This window comes from Bos indicus, chromosome 13 (assembly GCF_029378745.1).
Source record: "Bos indicus isolate NIAB-ARS_2022 breed Sahiwal x Tharparkar chromosome 13, NIAB-ARS_B.indTharparkar_mat_pri_1.0, whole genome shotgun sequence".
NCBI classification, from domain to species: Eukaryota; Metazoa; Chordata; class Mammalia; order Artiodactyla; family Bovidae; genus Bos; species Bos indicus.
The window spans coordinates 61,612,270-61,635,488 of NC_091772.1; the positions used below are offsets into that span (position 1 = coordinate 61,612,270).

Sequence of the window (23,219 nt, forward strand, 5' to 3'; positions counted from 1 at the left end):
GGGCCGTGACCTTGCTTGTCTTAGTCATGATTTAGCAAAGTGCTCAGTAGGGAATTTCCTGGTGGTTTGATCCCATGCCTCCACTGCAGCGGGGATGGGTTCAATCCCTGACTGGGGAACTAAGATCCCACATGCCATGTGGTGAGGCCAAAATAAATACATAACTAAAAATTTAAAGAAAGAAAAGTGCTCAGTAAATGTTTGCCCAGTAAATGAATGAACGAATGAATGACCAAATAAGTCCATGAGAGAAAGAAGGGAAGGAAGAAAAAGAGGGAGGGAGGGAAGAAGGAAGGAAGCTTTAGAAGGCAATTATAAAGTTATGTGAGGGGTCTGGTGGCTTGACTGTTTGAGCCACATTATGTGCCCTGATCTCTATCATTTAATATAAAATATTAACTTATTATATAATGAAAGTATAGTCTTACTGTTTGCTCAGAGCCTGACTCTAGACTATTTCCCCACCCACGTACTTTCTCATCCTCCCAACACCCTGAGAGTAGGCTGTATTATTATCCCCATTTCGCTGATGAGGAACCGAGACTAGGGAGCAGGGGGAGTGATAAGTGAGCAGTTAGTGTGGGGGCAGGGGGGAGGGACCAAGTATCAGCTCAGGCTTTCTGACCCCAGAGTGTGTTGAATTTCAATGATCATCACGATTTATTCTCTCAATAAACTTCCCATCGCCAGGGTCCTTGGTAGCGTGACTTTGACAACTTGTCAGCTCTGTGTGGGTGCGTGGCAGATGTGGATATGGGGAAGCCCAGAGATGACAAGGGCAGAGTGAGCTCTGTACGGTGAGGGTGAGGTAGGGGGGCTGACACAGGGACAGGAGCCAGCCTGGCAACAGGGGGTCTCAAGCCCAGCATCAAAGACTCCCCCTTTCAGGGATCAGAGCAAGCTGGGCTCATCTCCCTTCTCTCTACCACAGGATGGGATGCGTGAAGTCCAAGTTCCTCCGGAATGGAGGCAAGGTCTCAAAAACCGAGCCCAACACCAACCCACACAGCCCCTTGTACGTGCCGGATCCCACGTCCTCGGGCAAGCGGGTGAGTGGGGGAAGAAAGGGGACGCTGGCGGCTGTCCGGGGCTGCCCCACGCTGCCCCAAACTACTCTCACCATTCCCTGTTATCCCAAGGGTGAGCAGGGTGAGTCTGGGGTGAAATGCAGCTGACCAGTCACCAGCAGCACCCTGACTCCCCAGGATACACGCCTTGGCCCCTCAGCCTGGGTGACCAGGTCCCAGGGGCATAGCCAGCCGTCCCACCGGGCCAGTACCATAATCAGTGCTGAAGGTAGTGAATGAGCAGCTTAGTCACAACAGCAGTTGAAGAAATGACGGTACTGATGACAGACAGCATCAGTATCATGGCGATAGCGGTAATAACAATGGTAGTAGTAAGAGTAACAACAATACTGGTGGGAATATAATAGCAATGGAGGTAGGAATTCCAGCACAGAGTCTCTGAGAGAAGTGGTAATACTAGCAGAGGTATCTGCTCACCTCTGTTACACTTACACAGAGCTTACGATGAGCCAAGTACCATCCTAAGTGCATGATGGTTATTAACACCTTTAATCTGCACAATAGTGCTCTTGTGGGCCACAGCTTGTTTTATATCCATTTTAGAGATGAGACGCAGACATTAAATGACTTGCTGAGCGCTACATGGTTAGTAGGGATTCAAACTCAGTACATGTTCCAGTGTCCCAGTGGCAGGAACAAAGTAACAGAGGCAGCGCCAGCTCCTGGTGACAGGAGCAGTAGTTATGCTGGCATTAGTGGGGGCCTGGGGGCGGTAGTCGCCACAGAAGTCAACCTGCTAGTCATGGTAGTTGTGATGGTTCGAAGAGCAAGAACAATAGTCATATGGTGGTTACAGTAATAGTGCTAGTAATAGGGCTGACAGTACTGTTACTGCTGTTAAGAGCAGCAGTAACAGTTGTAACAAGCATTGTTGTTCTTTGGAAATCTTCTGTGGTCTGGGCACTGGAGTGAGCTGTTTCTATACCATTCAGTTCAGTTCAGTTCAGTTCAGTCGCTCAGTCATGTCCAAGTCGTTGCGACCCTATGAATCGCAGAACGCCAGACCTGCCTGTCCATCACCAACTCCCAGAGTTCACTCAAACTCATGTCCATCGAGTCAGTGATGCCATCCAGCTATCTCATCCTCTGTCGTCCCCTTCTCTTCCTGCCCCCAAATCCCTCCCAGCATCAGAGTCCTTTCCAATGAGTCAACTCTTTGCATGAGGTGGCCATTAATTCTCACCAAAAGCTGTGAGGCTGGAGTTAATGCTTCTTATGGCCAGGGTGACAGAGGCTCAAAGTTAAAAGGCTCCCTGGGCTCATAGTGCTGGGAGGCAGCAGAACTGGGTCATTCTAAACTCAGCGCTGGGGTTCTCTCTCCTCTGGGTTCCTTTCGTCCATCCCCTTATCTGAAGCTATCCCAGCAAGCACTGCCTCCAGAGACAGGGGTACACTTCTTCCTGGTGCTCTTTAGAAAGTTCTTCCTCGTGTTGAAGGGAGGCCATTACCCCATAACCCTTACTCCTGGATCCTATACCTCCTCTCTCAGTCCTGCCCCAAACACATCCACTACCTTTACCCCATGAGAGCTTGTAGAGATGGAAGGCGAAGATCTTATCCCAATCCACCCTTTCCTTCCAAATCATTTTTCACACAACATGGGTTCCTGGTCTCTCTTCACCTGCTTGCCCTTCTCCAGGCATGATGCCTAGAACAGGACTAATTCTAGAAATGGGAGAAGAGTGAAATAGGCACCTCCCATCTTCTGACACTTGACCTCCATTAATACAGCCTGAGTTTAGAAGAACTTCCCACACTGGTGATGTCCTGAGGTGACATCCTAAACCCTAAGTGACTCTCAGGTCAGCTTCTCTCCTAACTTGCGTGGCCTGGGGCCCTTTCTGTGGCCAGGGCTCCAGAGTCTCAGGTTCTCTGAGGCCCTCTGACTTGTCCGTAGTGGGAAGTAGAGGTTTTCTCCCATCAGTTTTTGCCCGTTCTCTCTGAACATCAAGTTTAAGGGACATTATTATCAGCCATTCATTGCTCTGCTCATGCAGAACTTTGATTTAGCAGTAATGTAGTAATTGAGAAAGGATTCCCAGGTCAAATCAGCTTGCAAAGCACCAGGCCACACACTCCTTTCTGTAGGACTTCCCAGAGCCTTTATGAATCTTTGTAATGGGCTTTACGCATCTCCCCAAAAAGGATATACTTAGTGTTTCCCAAAGCTATTTCTTTAAATTAGCATTTACTTACATGTGTGACACACAAATTCATTCTCTTTGAAAATAAAAATCACAAATTACAGTTAAAACTATAGTGTATGCTGACCAGTGCCCTCCTCCCTAGAAATACCACACCCCAGCCCAGAGATGACAGCTGTTGTCAGTTTAGCAGGGAACCTTGCAAACCTCTTTCCATGAATTTACTCACACCTGTACAGTATGTCGGAGAAGGCAATGGCACCCCACTCCAGTACTTTTGCCTGGAGAATCCCAGGGACTGGGGAGCCTGGTGGGCTTCCGTCTATGGGGTCGCACAGAGTCGGACACGACTGAAGTGACTTAGCAGCAGTAGCAGTACAGTATGTGTCCACAGAAACTGTTTAGGATGTGTGAGAATGTGTTTTATACCAGCGTATCATTTTTACCATTCTGAAGAACTAGCTTTGTTTACTCAACAATGTCCCTTTGAGGTCTCGCTGTGTCAGGAATGAAGTGGCCTCCTTCCTATTAGAGCTGCTTAGAGCAGCTCCCTTAATTTGGTGCCGATTCCCCTTTGGATGGACACTTAGGTTGTTTTATGTAGTGGAGCCTTTATTCATGGGCTTGCTGGTAGACCTAGGATCTCTTCAAACAGAGCTTGGAGAACACTGATCTGGACCAACTCCCCTCACTGTATGTTGAGGGGAAGAGACAAGTAGTGTCCCCCAGTATGTCTAAGGCAGAGCCTATAACCCTAGAGATCTGCATCCTTGTACTAGCTGTGCCCCTAATGTGCTGTGTTACCTTGGGCACTTCCCCAGCCCCCTCTGGGCCTCCCCCCATGACACATGGGGTTGGGATATCCTTTTTTGACACAAACCTTCCATGGCTCCACACACACTGTTGGATTCATTTTCTTCTCCCGTTTCTTCCCCACAGTGGCCTGACAGCAGCAACGGCAACCCGCCAGGGTCCACAGAGGGTAAGTAACTGGCAGGCACGTGCAGTGGAGTCTGGCGATTGTAGAGGATTAGGTTGGGTGCTTGGTGAGAGCTTGAGGCAAAAACCCAAAACAGTCAAAACCGCCCTTGAAAATCCCCTAATTTGCCCCCAGTGTACTTAGTACAGGCCATTGTGTTTCTATAGCGCTGTTTCACAGCATGAACATAACTCCATTAGCTTTGAACTCAAGAATGCGCTTTGGCAAGGTGCTTACTTGTATCCTGAACACACACATCAAGGGGTCCAGGGCTGGGTGCCAGGTCTTGGGGTGGGAAACACCCAGGGCTGTGGGTGTGCTCAGATAAAGCCTCACCATCCCATGTGTCTCCCTTCCCAACAGGTTCTGAGGATATCATTGTGGTTGCCCTGTATGATTATGATGCCATTCACCATGAAGACCTCAGTTTCCAAAAGGGGGACCAGATGGTGGTCCTGGAGGAGTGAGTCCCCATCCCTAAGACATAGCTATCTCTAATACTCAATTTTGCTCTCTCTTGTGTTTCAATAAAGAACCTGATAGGCTATATTATACTAGAGTGTAAATGACTGATGAGAATGTGATCATAATAAAGGAAGAAGGGTTTGCTGTTAACCTAGGTTTTAGCCACAGTAAAGGGCTGGTGTACATCCAGGCAAGGATGGACAGCTGACAGTGCTTTCCTAGGAAAGCCTTTCTTGGACTCCTATGATTAAGTGGCAGGCTTACCTATGGAACAGACCCTGTTAAGGTGACTTTGCATTCAGATCCATGGATCTCTGAGTTTGCTACCTCCAATCTCCTATAATCCTCACCATCACTAGATGGAGTATCTAATATGTGCTGGGACCGCTTATGCTTGGTCAGACTCCTGAGCCCAGTCCCTCTGGCCAGCACACTGTGAATCTGCCATGGGCACAGGGCCCTGCCTAATATATGGTTGGTAAGGTCAAGGCCACAAGTCCAGGGAATGAGGTTGAGGCCAAAGACCTAGGACTGTGGACTGTGAATGTAGGGACAGGGCTTGATTCTAGCCCCAGGGTTGTTGTAAAGATATTTACCTTCATCATGGGGTGCAGGCTGGGGGCTGGGACGGTAGTGGCCCTGCCCTTCACTTTACCAGCTTCCTGTTGTTGGGATATTCTAGGCCACGGCTGGGGGGTTGACCCCTTTGCTCCCTTCTGCCCCCTAGGTCTGGGGAGTGGTGGAGAGCGCGATCTCTGGCCACCCGGAAAGAGGGCTACATCCCAAGCAACTACGTTGCCCGCGTCAACTCTCTGGAGACGGAGGAGTGAGTATTCCATCTCCCTGCCCTCCAGAAGCAAGCATGAGCTGAGCCAGCCTTGCTTCTGCCTCAGGGCCTTTGTGCTCACCATCTCCCCTCCCTGGCACACACTTCCTAGAGCTGTTTGCCTGGCTGGATCCTTTTCATCCTTTGGGGCTCAGAGAGGCCTTCCCTGGCCACTTAGTCTCAAGCAGGGCCCTGCTGTGACTCTGTGACTCCCTGCTTTACTTCTTCTGAACACTTCTCACTAGCAAAAACAGTCTTGTTTCTTTGGTTGTCCCCAGTTCACTGTCTGCCTTCCCCCACTAGAATGGGAGCACATGGGGGTAGGGACATGGTCTGTCCTCTACTGCATCCTGCACCCTCCACACAGGCTGGCATGCAGTAGGTGCTCAATGCATATTTGTTGGGTGAAGTATAACAGTTGTGCCAAGGAGGGTCCTTTGAGAGGCAAGCCAGCCCGCACCTGGCCAGTCACTCCTCACATGACTCGTTCAGCCTGCCTGTGCCTGTGCCTCCCTGAGCCCTGTGCCAACTGGGGGCCGCAGAGCCAATGAGACATCCCCCATCCTCAAGGAGATCACTGTGACCCCTCATTCTTTACTGCGGGCTCTTTGTGTCTACTTGAGAGTCCCTTGGACTGCAAGGAGATCCAACCAATCCATTCTGAAGATCAGCCCTGGGATTTCTTTGGAAGGAATGATGATAAAGCTGAAACTCCAGTACTTTGGCCACCTCATGCGAAGAGTTGACTCATTGGAAAAGACTCTGATGCTGGGAGGGATTGGGGGCAAGAGGAGAAGGGGACGACAGAGGATGAGATGGCTGGATGGCATCACTGACTCGATGGACGTGAGTCTGAGTGAACTCTGGGAGTTGGTGTTGGACAGGGAGGCCTGGCATGCTGCGATTCATGGGGTCGCAGAGTCGGACACGACTGAGTGACTGATCTGATCTGATCTGACTCAGAAAACACAGTTGTACTTTATCCATCCATCCATCCATCCACTCAATCATTCCACAGACCCTTGAGCATCCACTGAACTCCCAGTCCTTATTCCAGGAATACTAAATGACTCAGGCAGGCTTCCTCCCTGGAGATGTTCACAGTGTGTGGGGTGACACTGACAAGAAAGAAGATGGCCACACTACAGGGCGGCAATAGATTCAATTCAGAATCAGCCAGTCAAAAAGTTGAAACCTGATGGTCACCACAGTTTTATCTCCTTTGCCTCCTCCCTCTGGCTAGATGGTGTTAATGGTTTGGGATGCTTACCTGTTAAAACGGGCTCTTCCCATCTTAAAGTTACCCTTTTCCTAACACACCCCTTTCCTTGCCCTGTGAAATCTCCCCTCTGTGGCCGTGAGGAAGCCCTCACTCCCAGCCCTGACCCTTCTGTCCTGGAATGCCCCCAGCACATGCCATACATGCTGTGGCGTTGGGAAGGGGGGCGGGGTTGGCTGCTTCTCTGTCCTTCCAGGCTTTCTCCTGGGGCATCTGTGCTCTGCTCCCCTGCTCCAGGCTCTGAACACTTAGACAATTCTTGCACCATACCTCACCTTGCAGCAGCCTTGAAGAAGGCATGGCTGGTATTACTCCTTAAAGCAATATAACTGCTGAGTGGAAAAGGCCAGGTGCAGAGGACAGATATGGTGGGTTATCATTTGGGTGATAACTTAATGGCTGGTTCTCGATCTTGAGTGCATCAGCATCACCCAGAGGGTTAGTTAAAATGCTGGTTTCTGAGCCCCACTCCACGACTGTCCAATTCATAATTGGCATTTCTAACAAGTTCTCAGGTGAGGTGGATGCTGCTGATCCAGGGACCCACCTTGAGAACCACTGACCTGAATACCCATATGAGTCTTGCACTCCCAGGCTCTTGTGTCCACATCAAGAGACTGCTCACAGAGACTGCCTCTGAAGAGAGCAGCTGGGGCCTGGAAATCAGCGTGGGACGGAATCTTACTTCCTCATTTGCCTTGAAATAGGCAGTATTCTCAAATGTTTCAAAATGCAAATGGTGCAGAAGGACATCGACTAAAGAGTGAAAAGTCTTCCCCCCACCCTATCCCCAGCCAGCTACTTCCTTTCCAGAAGCAATCAGTTTTTTGTAAGTCCTCCCAAATGCTTTATACTTGATTAAGAAACTACATATATCTTCCTCCAATTTGTTAAAAAATTGGAGTATAGCTGATTTAGAATGTTGTGTTAGTTTCAACTGTACAGCAAAGTGAATCTGTTATACATATAGATATATCCCACTCTTTTTTAGATTCTTTTCCCATAGAGGTCATTATAAATATTAAATATAGTTCCCTGTGCTGCTGCTACTGCTAAGTCACTTCCGTCGTGTCCGACTCTGTGCAACCCCAGAGACGGCAGCCCACCAGGCTTCCCCGTCCCTAGGATTCTCCAGGCAAGAATACTGGAGTGGGTTGCCATTTCCTTCTCCAATGAATGAAAGTGAAAAGTAAAAGTGAAGTCGTTCAGTCGTGTCTGACTCTTAGCGAGCCCATGGACTGCAGCCCACCAGGCTCCTCTGTCCATGGGATTTTCCAGGCAAGAGTACTGGAGTGGGGTGCCATTGCCTTCTCCGAATTCCCTGTGCTATAGGTCCCTATTAGTTATCTATGTATGGTAGTATGTATGTGTCAGTCTCAGTCTCCCAATTTATCCCTCTTCTCCCCTTTCCCCACTGGTAACCATAAGTTCGTTTCTACATCTGTGACACTATTTGTTTTGTAAGTTCACTTGCATAATTTTTTCAGATTTCACATGTAAGTGATATCATTTGGTATTTGTCTTTCCCTTCCTGACTCACTTCACTTAGTATGATAATCTCTAGGTTCATCCATGTTGCTGCAAATGGCATTGTGTTATTCTTTTTTATGGCTAATATTCCACTATCATGTCTGTGGTGGCTCAGCAGTAAAGAATCCACCTGTAATGCGGGAGACACAGGTTTGATCCCTAGGTTGGGAAAATCCCCTGGAGAAGAAAATAACTTCCCACTCCAGTATTTGTGCCTGAGAAATCCCATGGGCAGAGGAGTCTGGTGGGCTACAGTCCATGGGGTCGCAAGAGTCAGACACAACTTAATGACTAAACAGAAACAACAATATTTATTGTATATAAGTGCTGCAACTTCTTGATCCATCCATCTATTGATGGACGTTGAGCTTGTTTCTGTGTCTTGGCTATTGTGAACAATGCTGCAAAGAAGATTGTCTCTCTCCGTTTTACGCAAGTGGCAGCTTCTACACTATACTCTCCCACCTCTTTTGTTCAGATCTTCCAGGCAGGGCCTACAGTTGCTCCGTTTCACAGTTGCCATGTCTGTCATGTAGATGCCCCTCCATCCCTCGTCAGTGGTCTCTTAAGCTGTCTCCAGTCTCATGCTGCCTTGAGTCTCCTTGGGTATATGTCATTACTTCCTGTGCAAAATCGGTAGGATAACTTCCTGGGGTGGGATTGCCAGGAGGACAGCTCTTACTGTGTACCTTTAACATTGCTTGAACATTTTACCACGGCTTGAATCACTTTACCAAATGAAAGCAAGGAAGGCAGGGGTGTTGCAGGGTGATTAGGATCTTTGGCTCTGGAGTTAGACTGCCTGACTTTGAATCCTGCCTTCACCACTTACTAGCTGTGTGATGCCAGGCAAGTTACTTGCTCTTTCTATTTCTCGATTTCCTCATCTGTAAAATGGAGATAATAAAGGCAATGATTCCATAGAGTTGTTGGGTGGATAATAAGAGCTTGATAAATGGTAACTGCCTGTTTCCCCAGTTGATAGCAGAGGAAACAGAAGTCCAGAGAGGGAAAGCAATGTGCTCCAAGTCACACATAGATTTGTGGCAGGGTCAAGGCCAGTTGATCTCTGGTCTGGGGCTTTTTCCATCACAGTGCATGAACCACTCCTCAGGGAATAAATTTGGTTTCTGCTGCTTAAAGTTATCCTTAGATTTTTGGGGTGGATCTAAAGATCCCAAATAGTCAAGGAGGATGAAGAAAGGTCCAGGGATGTGGTGCCAAGTATAAAATTATTTGAAATCTCACATTTGAGCTTAGAAATTCATGCTGATGTTATATGCAACTCTGTATCTACAGAGGAAGATGAACTGTGATGACAAAGCTCAGCCCTCACTCATATGGGCCTCTAAGATCCTGAGAGGTTGATCAAACATTCTAGAGAAATCTGCAAAAGGAAGATTTTTGACCACAGTTGGTTAAGACTGCTGTATTTTTCCACCCAGTCTTTTTGCTCATCACCTTATCCCTCATGTTGGGTGGTACTGGAATAACCAGCAACATTTTGTATTAGTATTTATAATGCTTTATTATTTTTCTTAAAGAAAGCTCCCTAAATTGCAAGTTTCAGCCTCAGCGAACTGGATTCACTTGTGGTAAAATGTCAATATCAAAGGAATGACTGCTTTTCCCCCAAAGAATCTCTGAGTAAAACTGACACCAGAGGAATCCGGGCCCTTGGAGTCCTGATGCCAGGTGAGAGTGCCAATAGTCAAACAGGACTGCCCGCCTCGGGCTTAAACACTGCCCCCTCCCTTCCCTCCAGGTGGTTCTTCAAGGGCATCAGCCGAAAAGATGCAGAGCGCCAACTCCTGGCCCCTGGCAACGTGCTGGGCTCCTTCATGATCCGGGACAGTGAGACCACCAAAGGTGAGGCCAGTCCCCCTCGCCCCGTGTTTCCACCCACCACACAGGGGAGCCCCAGTCATGACCGGACACCATCCTTCGCTTGGGGTATGCCATTGTCTGAACAACTCACCCAGCCCCCCTCCCCGGGCTGCCAGGCTTCCTTCTGCTCTTTGTTCAAGCCTTCTCAGCCCCCAGACCTGCCAACTTAGGTCAGTGGAAGTAAGATGCAGTGGTTACTGCCCTGAAGAACAACAACCGGCTGAACTCGATCTTCATTAGCTTGGATTCTTTTATATACCCATCAAAATATATCTTGTCCACAAGCCTGACTCCTCTCTCCTTCCGTAAGGAAATGAGATGGGCTCGGGCTGTGGGAAGAGACCCCAAGCCAACCTTGTCTGGGACCTGTTTCAAATAACTCCTTTGAGGTATTTGGATATTTTGATGTCAGTGACCTGCTTCCTGAAACTTCCATGCTGTGAGGGTGGCTTTGTGCCCGGTCATTGCATAGGAGGCAAGAGTAGTGCCCCCAAACAACAAATAACTAAAACTGGTATCAAGTAAGGCCAGTTTTGCCAAAGGGATGATTGTAAGGAGGAGTCCTGTGATTTCAGACTTCACACACAGTGTGCCTTTACTACTGGGTTTAGCTTCAAAACTGCCTGGTTTAGAGAAATCAGGACATTATATTGAGTATGACCTCACAGTACCCTGGACGATCAGTTTGGGGGCCTTCTACTTGCCCCCTGATTTCTGAACTGGGGAAGCCTGAATGTGGCTGAAACAGCGCTCACAATCTGTGTTTCAGGTCAGGGAATGTTTGGGCTTTATTTCCTCCCACCCAACAAACTCCCTACCAGCCCCCAGAGGAAAAGAAATGGTGCAAAAAGATAAAGCCATACACAGCCCTCGGCTTCTCCCTCTGGGCCATCCTACACACAAGGGCAGGAAGGTGAGCCTGGCCACTCCCACCGCCCTCAGGGTGAGTGTAGGTGGGCTCACTGAGTTAATAAACTTGTAGTACAAGTGCCCTGAGTCCCATCCTGCTGCTTCCTGGGTTCTGCCCTTCCCCGCTCAGCACCAGCCAAGTCAGCCTCTCCTTGACTGGGCAGAGTGATTAAGAGTGTGGTCCCAGCTGCCTGGGTTTGAAGCCCAGCTCTGCTACTTACAGGCTGTGTGACTGCCGGTTAGGTACTTCATCTCCCTGGACCTCAGTTTCCTTACGTATAAAGTGGTGATATAAAACCTCTACCTGTGGGGTTAATCATTCACTGTAATGAACAATATAGCTTATTATAACGCATATAACTATAGTCCATTATAATGAATATTATTCCTATCCATTCATTGTTTATTATTTATTATTCCTATTCATTCATTGTCAAGAGCTGACTCATTTGAAAAGATCCTGATGCTGGGAAAGATTGAGGGCAGGAGGTGAAGGGGGTGACAGAGGATGAGATAGTTGGATGTCATCATCAACTCAATAGACATGAGTTTGAGCAAACTCCAGGAGATAGTGAAGGACAGGGAAGCCCGGCAGGCTGCAGTCCATGGGGTTACAAAGAGTTGGACATGACTGAGCAACCAAACAGACATGAAAGAATCCACCTGCAGTGCGGGAGACCTGGATTCGATCTCTGGGTCAGGAAGATCCCCTGGAGGAGGGCACGGCACCCACTCCAGTATTCTTGCCTGGAGAATCCCCGTGGACAGAGGAGCCTGGCGGGCTACAGTCCCATGGGTTCACAAAGAGTCGGACACAACTGAGCGACTAAGCACAGCAGCCTAGCGTGCATGAAAATTGATCAGTTGTGTCCAACTTTCTGACCCATGGACCCATTCCCTTCTCCAGGGGATCTTCCCAACCCAGGGATCAAACTTGGGTCTCCTCCATTGCAGGCAGATTCTTTACCATCTGAGGCACCAGGGAAGCCCCAGCATGTATGGTCAACTGTAATTCATGCAACAATTTAAATCTCCCCCATATCCTATGACATGGTGCTATCGTGGTGGAGAAAGCTGAGAGGGAGAGAAGTGAATAACTTGCCCAAGGATACACAGCTCACAAAAGGCAGAACCGTGGCCATGGACTGAAAGACGTGTGTGTTTCTGGTCTATGTGAATCCAGGATAGTTCCCCATCACCAGCTCCTTAACTGAATCACATGTGCAGAATCCCTTTACCACGTGAGGTGATGCACACACAGGTGTCAGGGATTAGGACGTGGCATTGTGCGGGGCCGTGACTCAGTCTGGAGCAGGCAATGGCACCCTACTCCAGTACTCTAACCTGGAAAATCCCATGGACAGAGGAGCCTGGTAGGCTGCTGCCTATGGGGTCACACAGAATCGGACGCGACTTAGCAGCAGCAGCAGCAGCAGCAGTGACTCAGCCTGCCACAACATTTAATATGGACACTTACATTTCAATGTTTCTATTATAACAGTTGAACTGGATTGGTTTGTTTGTTTAAACTTTTTGCTTGTTTGCTTCTAAACAGCCTAACTTTTATTTTCAGAATTAATGTGTATTTGTATTTAAATAACCTATGGATATACCCATACTGCTTTCATTATAACATCATCTATTTTTATTTTTTAAATTAACTAATTTATTTTGATTGGAGGATAGTTACTTTACAATATTGTGATGGTTTTTGCCATACATCAACATGAATCGGTCACAGGTATACATGTGTCCCTGCATCCTGAACCCCCCTCCCACCTCTCTCTCCACCCTATTTCTTGGGTTGTCCCAAAGCCCTGGACTTGAGTGCCCTGTTTCATGCGTTGAACTTGCACTGGTCATCTATTTTACATATGGTAATGTACATGTTTCAATGCTATTCTCTCAAATCATCCCACCCTCACCTTCTCCCACTGAGTTCTAAAGTCTGTTCTTTAAATCTGTGTCTGCTCTGATGCCCTGCATGTAGGATCATCAGTACCATTTTTCTAAATTCCATATATATGTGTTAATATACAGTATTTGTCTTTCTCTTTCTGACTTACTTCAGTCTGTATAATAGGCTCCAGATCCACCTCATTAGAACTGACTCAAATGCTTTCCTTTTTATAGCTGAGTAATATTCTATTGTGTATATGTACCACAACTTCCTTATCCATTCATCTGCCGATGGACATCTAGGTTACTTCCATGTCCTAGCTATTGTAAATAGTACTAAACAGCCTTGCTTTTTTACCAAATTGGGTGTGGTATCTTGGTTTTTGTGAAAAATAGATAGATAATAGGAAGAAAAAGAAATAATGAACTCAATGACAGCCAACATTACTGAGCTTTTACATCCTGAGTACAAACATTACTTCTTCTACCACCAGGCAGTGTGCTGAGGGGAGGAGATATGATGACCAATCCCATTCTACAGATAAGGAAACTGAGGCAAAGAAAAGTGACTTGGTCACGTTTCCAAGGTCTCACAGGAGGACATGGAACAGCCTGACAAGCACCCAGGCAGCCTGACTCCACCGCCCACTCCTACCCTCTGCTCCACTGCGCGGATGTCAAGACGGTGCCAGCAGTGGCCTTACAGGCTGTCAGGGTGCTCACGCTGGGTGGTTTCTCTCTGGCCCACACAGGGAGCTACTCTTTGTCCGTGCGAGACTACGACCCCCAGCACAGGGACACGGTGAAACATTACAAGATCCGCACGCTGGACAATGGGGGTTTCTACATCTCGCCCCGGAGCACCTTCGGCAGCCTGCAGGAACTGGTGGCCCACTATAAGAGTGAGTGCTGCGGGGCTGCCTCCCTTCTGGGGGCCCAGCTGGGTGGGCCTCTCTCCTGGGAATCCTAGTCAAGGGGGCACTGCTGCCTCTGAGGCCTGCTAAGGTCTTCCTGACCCTCCCCCCAGACAAACAGTTGCTTTGGATTCTCCTGAAGTCTTTGGTCTGTTGAGCGGGAGGGCAGAGATGCCATCTCACCACGCTCTGTTCTCTTGGGAATACCTTCAATGGAGCAGCCCTTTGGAACAGGGGCCAGATGCAGTGGACCAGGAAGGGAGGCCTGGAGGGGAAGCCTGAGGCTGGCTTGGGGCTGCCTGCCCTCGGCTGACCAGGGGGCTCTGTTCCAGAGGCGAGCGACGGACTCTGCCAGAAGCTGACAGTGCCCTGCATGTCCTCCAAGCCCCAGAAACCTTGGGAGAAAGACGCCTGGGAGATTCCCCGGGAGTCCCTCAAGATGGAGAAGAAACTTGGAGCTGGGCAGTTTGGGGAAGTCTGGATGGGTAAGGACCCAGGGCCAAAGCCAGGAGAGGAGATAGGGGAGAGGGAGGTCCTTGCTTCCAAGAACAGCCCAAGGCCAAATGGGAATGCCACCCAGGGCAGAGGGGAGATTTGAATAATAACTGTAAAGGAGTGATTCCTCTGATAGCAAAGCAAATAGTCCTGCCATGCAAACACTGCCATGCAAATCTTTGAGGTCAGGCCTGTTGGGGTCAAAAACTTTCTTCTAAGAAGCCGGAGTCCTCAGTGAGGAATCTGCTTCCTCACATGGAGCTGGGACAGTCTGGGGTTGAGAGAACCAGAGCATCTCTTAGAATGATGAGAATTAAGAATGGGAAAGTGTAGCTTGGAGATTTCCAGGTGAGTTCAATGTTGGCAGCTGATGAACACGCTGTTCTAAGCCCCTGCCATGTGCCCAGCGTCATGCTAGAGCATTGTAGGGCTTCAGAAAGACATATCCCACCCCTGCTGGGCTGCCTCTAATGACTTAGGAATAGAAAAGCCTGCCCTGCAGAACTGTGGGGGTAGACGCGATGCCTGGCCCAGTGCCTGGCACCCCCACACTGTTTATACTCCACCACGTTCCAAATGGGAGTGAAGACAGCTTACAGAGATGCCAACAATTCAGCCAGAAAAACACAAGTTTAAAATCCACTCACTTCAACTATATGTATTGAGAGCCTGCTGTGTGTCAGGCACCGAAGAAGAAAAGGCAGAGAAAGTGTATGGTGAGGAAGGCAAGACAGATCAGACTGATGGGGTTAGAAAACACACACACACACACACACACACATTATATAAGGCCTTAGGCTTTTACTGTAGGAAGACCTCAACTCTGCGTTAGAGCTTCCTGGCAGCCAAGGCAAAAATAGAAACACAAGCAACACTGAGATTTGCAAGATCAACAAGATGAAGCAGGGAAGGGGTGGGGTGAAGTGAGGGAACAGCATGAGCGAAGTTCCTGTGGTGGGAGAGGGAGATGGCTGCTCGAGGGACTGAATGATATGCAGGTGGGTTGGTGCACAAAAGGCAAGGGGTAGAGGTGTTGGTGGATGACAAGGCTAAGAGAGCAAGGCCAGTTTATGCAGGGCCTTGCGGACCATGATGAGATATATTTATTTTGAGAGCAGTGTTAAGATTAAATAAACATTTAAAGCAAAGATGGTGTGTATGTGAATGTGTGACAAAACAAAGGTAGGTGTGTGAGTGAGTGGCATAATCAGAATGATGTCTTAATCCCTTAACCCCTACATGAGCCTTTGCATATGAGGAAACCATAGTTCAGAGAGGTTAAGTGACCTGCCCAAGGGCACACAGCTAGGAAGTGGTAGACCAGCCTTCCAAACCACATCTACCTGAGGGCAAAGCACATGTCTCCCCTTCCTTCTCTAAGGGCTGAGATGGGCAGGAAAGGCTCTCTGGAGGAGGCAGGTCTGCAGCCAGGTCTTTGGGGCCTGTGAGGAAAGAGCAGTGGGCCCTAACCACATTTTCTGCTTCCTGTCCTTCTGCAGCCACCTACAACAAGCACACCAAGGTGGCCGTGAAGACGATGAAGCCTGGGAGCATGTCCGTGGAGGCCTTCCTGGCAGAAGCCAACCTGATGAAGACTCTGCAGCATGACAAGCTGGTGAAGCTGCACGCTGTGGTCACAGAGGAGCCCATCTACATCATCACGGAGTTCATGGCCAAAGGTGCCACATGCTGGGAGCTGGGGTACCAACTATGCCTCCTCCTGGTCACCTGCAGAGTCAGAGTTGACTCTGACATGGTTCTTTGCCCTTCAAGATGCCCCCAGCCTGGCCAGGAACTCTTTTGACATAAACTCGCTGAGCACCTTCGTATCTGACTGCCCCACTCTCCTGGTTAAGGGGAGTTAAATCATGTTAGGGGGATGCCAGGAGAAGGGGAGCACATGGACCTCTAGGAGAGGGGGCGGGGCCAGAACCCCTCTGGGTGATAGGAGAAGAGCCTTCTATGGGTTCACCATGAGCCCTTGAGGCTGGGGAGACTCCCTCAACCACCCCCGCCCCCCCAACCACCAGCCATCTTCCCTGGGTGGACCAATGCTCCAGGAGACTCAGCAAACCATTCCTTATGCATTGGCTAAGCATCCTTTCCAGGCTGCTCCCATCCTGCCGGCACACAGTCCAGGATGTCTCAGGGATATTTTTTTAGGCCATCATTTCTCAATAATGTTCAATTCCTGCCCATTTCTCAACATACAGAAACATCTCACATGACATCCATTTAGAAGGATTTGACATCTCAAAGCTTTTATCATTTTCTAAACACACAGTTATGCCAGCCTTATAAAACCATGGCCCCAGTCCCCCAGGCTCAGAAAGCTGTCTCAATCAAACAACCAGTCTGGCAAGCACAAAGTCATTCTCAAAATGCTCAGATTCTATTTCTCATATGCTAGGAACAGTAAATAAATACTTCTATTTAAATTCATTACTATGAACCGTGTTAACCACTTGTTAAAGTCATAAGAGTAGTAAATGTTGTTCCCCCTACCCCCACACAGGCAGCCTGCTGGACTTCCTGAAAAGTGAAGAAGGTAGCAGGCAGCCACTGCCCAAACTCATCGACTTCTCAGCCCAGGTGAGAGTCTAATGGGGAAGTCCGGGAAGGGGAAGTCAATTATTTATTCAACATGTGTTTATTGATTACATGCTATCATAATAACAATAATAGCTAACACATATTGAGTGCTCAGGATAAAAGTATTCTTTTTAACTGTGCCTTCTATGACCTAACTCGGGGCTTTCCTGGTAGCTCAGCTGGTAAAGAATCCACCTGCAATGCAGAAGACCCCAGTTCGATTCCTGGGTTGGGAAGATCCCCTGGAGAAGGGGTAGAATGCCTACTCCATTATTCTTGGGCTTCCTTGGTGGCTCAGAAGGTAAAGATCCACCAGCAAAGCGGGTAGACCTGGGTTCAATCCCTGAGTTGGTAAGATCTCCTGGAGGAGGGCATGGCAACCCACTCCAATATTCTTGCCTGGAGAACCTGGGGGGCTGCAGTCCCTTGGGCTGCAAGACACCACTGAGCGACTAAGCATGCACACAAGTCCTAACTCATATAGTCTTCACATCAGCCTTCTAGGGTGAGATTTTTGTTATCTATTCCTTTGTAACCAACTGCTCCAAAGTTTAGTAGCTTGAAACAACAATGTATCATTTCCCATGATTCTGTGGGGTTGACTGGGGTTGGTTGGGTGATTTCTCTGCTCAGCGTGGTGAAACCCAGCCCCCTCTTGAGGATGCATTCTGCTGAGAGCTTCCCTGGGGCTAGAATATCTGGGATGGTGGCTCATCCTCTGGGTCTGTCTCCAGTGACTCCACATCACTCATTCAGCAGCCTAACCTGAGCTCCTTTACATCATGGCAGAAAGGTTCCAAGAGGGAGTCTTCCAAGGGACTAAGCCATCATGAGCAAGCTCCTATTCGCTTTGTGCAGGCTAATGTCCTGTTGGTCAAAGCAAGTCACATGACCTAGCCCAGAGTCAGTGTAGGAGGGACTGCAAAAAGGCGTGAGTCCCAGGAGGTGTGGTTCACAGGGAACCACTGATATGACAGTCTGGCCACAGATGGGTAATTGTCATCCCATTTTACAGAACGGGAAGTTAAGGCTTAGAGAGGAAGTAAAGAGGAGATGAGGCAACTGAGGCCCAGGGAGGTGAAGTAGCTTGCCTACGTGACTGTGTTACTTTGGGGGGACATGGTAGTGAACAAAATGGAAAGTACTGCTATCCCCTAGGGTTTACACTTATTAAACAACTAAATCTCTTAGACAGCCATGACCCAAGTAGTCCTGGCTCAGTGTCAAAAGAATGCAGTATCCAGCAAAATTAATAATGTCCAGAAATCACAGAAATGCTTCTTAAAACTCCATTTTCTTTCTCATCTTCCCTTCACTTTATGGAGCTCTTCTCACTTCCAGCCTGAGTGCTTTTCACTTCTGTCTTCTCTCATTCATTCTCTCCTGTCTGTGGGAAAACAGGGGAGGAAACGGGTACTGGTGGGAACCCACGGCTGGAGCACTTCTCCCAGTCCAGGAGCAATCAGAGAAGGCTTCCCAGAGGAAGCTGTCACTGGGCTGAGGCCTGAATAGAAGTTGGGCAGGTGAAGATGAGAGGGAAGGGTATTCCAGGCAGAAGAAACAGTCTATGCCAAAGTCTAAAGGACAAAACCAGAGCTCAACCTGGTCTGTTGGAGCCTGAGCCTGGCAAAAATGAAGGGGGTGTGGCTTGCAGCCTGGAAGGTGTTAAGGGAGAGGGAGGGGCACCTGGGCCCAGGGTAGGGCCTTCAGGAGATGCCGAAGGCAGAAATTTGACTATTTCAGTCAATTTTCATTTGACTATGCAAATCCTGGGAAGGGTATAATAAAGGAAGAGTATGATAAAAGGCTTTGCCTTTCAGAGTCTTCCAATACCAGAGGCATATGGAAATCCAGAAGAGGCATTTTCTCTTCAGTGAGCCCTTCTTCCTAGTGAAACAGGAGTCTGGCCTGTTGCTAAATTGTAACCATCACACTGGCAGAAACCTTGCTGGGAGGAGGGTCATGGACCAGGGCAAGAACAGTTCTCCCCGTGGTACAAACGGTAAAGACAGAAACCACAGGAGGGAAAGAGGAGCCAGGCCCTTGTACATCCAGGAGCAAAGGTGGCCTCAGAGCCCAGGCACAGAAAGGAGCCACCCTGGGGCCTGGTCTTCACCTCCGGTCCTAGAGAGGTGGGTGGGCGCAGCAGAGACTGCCTCGTCACCACCTGGCTGTGTAACCTTAGATCCACTCTGGGTCCCTGGGTCCCTCCATTTGTCAGTGAAGGAACTGGACCATCTTTGTGCTTTTCAAGTTTGAAAGCTTTTTTTTTTTTAGCTACAACTATATTGGTCAAATGAATCTTATGGAGCAGCTGATCATTTTAAAATAGATTAAAACAGAGCTGCTCTGATTGAAGGGGTGACCTTTCTTTTGCCCCTCAGTTAGATTCAATGTGAAGAGCCCTGAGCTGGAATATCCCTACAGGCCCTTCCAGCTGATTCTGTAATTCTCTGGTACTCTCTCAGAAGCAAACCCATGTGCCAATGACGGACATCACGGCAGACCATCTGGTGCTCATGAAATCTCACCACCTCATCAACTCCCAATTTATAGACCAACCCTGAACCCAGCCAACCTATCCACTATTCGTTCAGTTGACAAACCCTTGAGAGCAACACTGTATACGCATGGACTTAGGAATCGTACAGAGTTTTGCTGTTGAGCCCAGGGCTGCCTGTGTAGTCTTGAGCAAATAGTTTAACCTTTCTGAGGGCTACTTTCCTCAACAGGGACTGTTGAAGTGAATACTTATATGCCAGACTCTGTTCTAAACACTTGATGTAGATTTAGAGTATTAATCCTCACATGAACCCTCGGAAGAAGATTCTATTGTCCCATTCTACAGAGAAGAAAAGTGAGGCACAGATGGTAAAGTAGTTTGCTTGGAGATCACAGAGATGTGGGGCTCAAGTTGAGCTGGCCCAACCCAGGAGTCACTTAGGCATTCTTATCTGCTGTCTTCTAAGTGGGGTTAGTCCCACTTGCCCCCTTGAGCTCATGTGCTCATGTGCAAATCCATAACATGAGTGTCTGCCCCTGAGCACTGAAAAATGCTAACTACCAGCGTTAGTGCCTGCTCTGTGCCAAAAATTCAGGTAGGGTAATGGACACAGACCCTAAGCAGGGCTGTCAGATTTCCAGTCCTGGTCTCCACTTGGACCAGGTAGTTACTTCTCTGGGATTCAGTTTCATCACCTGTGAAATAATAGTGCTGAAGCAATAGTACCTACCCCAAAGCAGAGAGCAAATGGTATTTAAGTATTAAATATCATATTATGATTAATGAATAAGCTACAACGTCTACAGTTAATGTTATGGCTGTTGTTAACTGTTCATCTGAACTCCTTATAAATTTTCCACACCCATGAGGCCAAGACTGCCTCACCCACTCCTGGCAGGCGATGACAAGCAAAATCAGTCTCCTGGTTTGGTTAGAAAAGTCTGGAGGCTCAGACCTCGGTTCCAATGGCCATGGGTGCCCCCTGCTGGCCACTTTCCACAAGCGTACCATCCACTTGCCTCAGATCTTGAACAGACCTTGGTTTAGTCTGGCCAGACACCCTACCTCCTCAAATAATCTTACCAGACTGCAGCCAGCTGCAGTCCTCCAAAGTGCTGGAGTTCTCGGTGATTAAATGCAGCATGGAGGCCCTGGGGGTGGATATTCAAATCCTGGGGGTGTGATCTGACAAAGGTGTCCCTCCTTTGAACAAAAGAGACGGTGGTAACACCTGGTTCAAGGACATCAAAGACCAGTTTATGAACTATAAATGCTTTTTCTGAGTTTCTGAGGGTTAATCATAAACCTCTTTATGAGGGGTAATGCACAAACTATTGTAAGAGGAAAACGTCTTTACAGAAAAATCCCACATCTTTCTGTCAGGCTTCCCAGGTCCCATTGTGAATAAGAACTCTCCACACAGTCCACTATGCACTCAGAAGCCCTGATGACGTTAAAATATACATCAGACCATGTCACTCTCCTGCTCTAAGACTTCCCACTTCCCTTTGTGCTCAGAATACAACCCAACCCCCTCTCATAACTTACAAGGTTCTTCCCCATCAGCAGCCTTTCCCACAACCTCCTCTCTCCTCCCCACTTTCCCTTGGGCAACTTCTGCTCAGCCTCCTGTTCCATGAATACCCAAGCTGCTTCCTACCTCCGGGCCTTTGCACATGATCTTCTCTGCCAGGAATGCTCTTCTTTGACAGAGCATTTGCTGAAGTTTCACCTCCTGATCATCCAGTCCAAAACAGCCCTCTACACTTCATGTCCTAGCACCTGCTTTCCCCTTTCTTTATGGTGCTGATCACCACCTTGTGGGGGCTTTGCCTGGCTCCCGACCTGTCCAAGTAACATGTCTGGTGCCCACAAGACACTCAGTAGATGTTTGTTGAATGAGCAAAGGAATTTTCCCTACCCAGGCTTGGGAGTGAAGAAGGCGTAAGAGATACAACAAAATGTGATGTGAACCTAGGTTGTTCCCAGTAAGGGGATTGGGGATGAAAGCCCTTCAAAGTATCCTGGTGTGTGTGTGTGTGTGTGTGTGTGTGTGTGTGTAGGTCCTTGGAGAAATAATGCTTTTTCCTTAAAGTGTTTTCTGGAAGTCTTGGAACCCTAGAGAAGCTACAAATTGGCCCAGGCTATGAGGATCCCCCCAACCTGGTTAGGTAGACAGAAATGCCAATCTGAGACCAGGACCCAGGCCAGCGCACATATTTTCCAGTTTTCTCACACTTGGACAGTTGTCTTCTGCTTTTGGGTGAGACTCACCTTGGGCTGGGCCAAATCTGAGGGTAAGGGTGTCTCTGTTTTGGGTGGAGATTGCAGAAGGCATGGCCTTCATCGAGAGGAGGAACTACATCCACCGAGACCTTCGAGCTGCCAACATCTTGGTGTCTGCATCCCTGGTGTGCAAGATCGCTGACTTCGGTTTGGCGCGGGTCATCGAGGACAACGAGTACACAGCTCGGGAAGGTAGGGGATGGTGTCGAGGGCCCTGTGGGGCCCACTGGGGTGGGTTGTGTGTACTGAGCATTAGGACCTGTGAAAGTGATATTAATCAAAATGCAAAGGTTTGTCCCAGTATCAGCTGTGTGTTATTAAGCTGGAGGGGCTCCATCTTGAGTTCTGGCCTCCAGTCTCCCCCAGTAAGTGGGATCAATTGTAGATTGGGTCAGTCAAGTCATGTTAGAATTAAGGGTAAGGGCAAGAGCGACTTTAGGTGTGATAGACAAAAACAGGGAAGAATCTAAATGTCCATAAAGAGTACAATGATATTTAAATTGTGGTTTATTCACAGAATATTATGTAGCAATGAGAAGTTACAAACCAATGACACATGCAAACGCAAAAGAAAATGGATGACTCTCTCAGACATAATATCAAAATAAGGGAACTCAGACCAAAAAGTAGATGCTGGATAGTTCCACTTATATAAAATTCAGAAACAGGCAAACATGTATGTGAAGGTCGACAGCAGCATTATTCTTAACAGGCAAAAAGTGGAAGTAATCCAAAAGTCCATCAACTGATAAACAAATACACAAAATGAGATCTAGACATATGGTGGAATATTATTTGACCATAAAAGGGATGGAGTACTAATATACCCTAAACATGGACAAACTTTGCAAACACTGTGTTCAGTGAAAGAAGCCAGACACAAAGACCATGTATTGTATGATTCCATTTATATGAAATTCCCAGAATAAGCAAATCTATAGAGACAGAAAGTAGATTAATTCCAGCCAAGGCTGGAGTGGGGAGCTAGAAAAAAATGGGTAGTGACTGTTATGGTCTGGGGAAGCGTAGGGTGAAAATATTTTAAAATTCACAACCTTGTGAATATATTAAGAAAACCATTGAACTGAATACTTTAAGTGGCTGAATTATATGGTCTGTGCATGCATCTCAATAAAACTTTTTTAAAAAAACAGGCAAAACTCATTTATTGTGCTAAAGGTCAGAATAATACTTAACCTGGATTGCAGGGGTATTGACTGAGATGAGGCAGGAGGGAGCCTTCTGAGATGCTGAAATTTTCTATATCTTAATCTGAACAGTGATTACAAGGGGGGATACATATATAAAAGGCATCTAGTTGTATAGGAAAGATTTGTATATTTTATTTCACGTTCGTATGACACAGTAAAAGTGGAACCACTACAAGCGTAAGAATAGAATGTATAATTTCTAAACCAGGAGA

At 47.9% G+C, this 23,219-nt stretch overlaps 1 protein-coding gene across 3 annotated transcripts in view; it reads left to right on the forward strand.

Moving 5' to 3' along the window:
* HCK (HCK proto-oncogene, Src family tyrosine kinase) overlaps positions 1 to 23,219 on the forward strand; it is a 46,922-nt gene that overhangs the window by 17,703 nt on the left and 6,000 nt on the right. For 2 of the 3 annotated variants that reach the window (XM_019972232.2, XM_070801476.1), the window contains exons 2-11: positions 932 to 1,049; positions 4,172 to 4,214; positions 4,575 to 4,674; positions 5,404 to 5,502; positions 10,077 to 10,180; positions 13,759 to 13,908; positions 14,253 to 14,405; positions 15,915 to 16,094; positions 16,931 to 17,007; positions 21,835 to 21,988. In XM_019972232.2, the coding sequence (XP_019827791.2) occupies positions 933 to 1,049; positions 4,172 to 4,214; positions 4,575 to 4,674; positions 5,404 to 5,502; positions 10,077 to 10,180; positions 13,759 to 13,908; positions 14,253 to 14,405; positions 15,915 to 16,094; positions 16,931 to 17,007; positions 21,835 to 21,988 (1,177 nt within the window). In that variant the 5' untranslated portion in view covers position 932. The remainder of the gene's footprint in view (positions 1 to 931; positions 1,050 to 4,171; positions 4,215 to 4,574; positions 4,675 to 5,403; positions 5,503 to 10,076; positions 10,181 to 13,758; positions 13,909 to 14,252; positions 14,406 to 15,914; positions 16,095 to 16,930; positions 17,008 to 21,834; positions 21,989 to 23,219) is intronic. The other variant, XM_070801477.1, reaches the window with a different exon arrangement.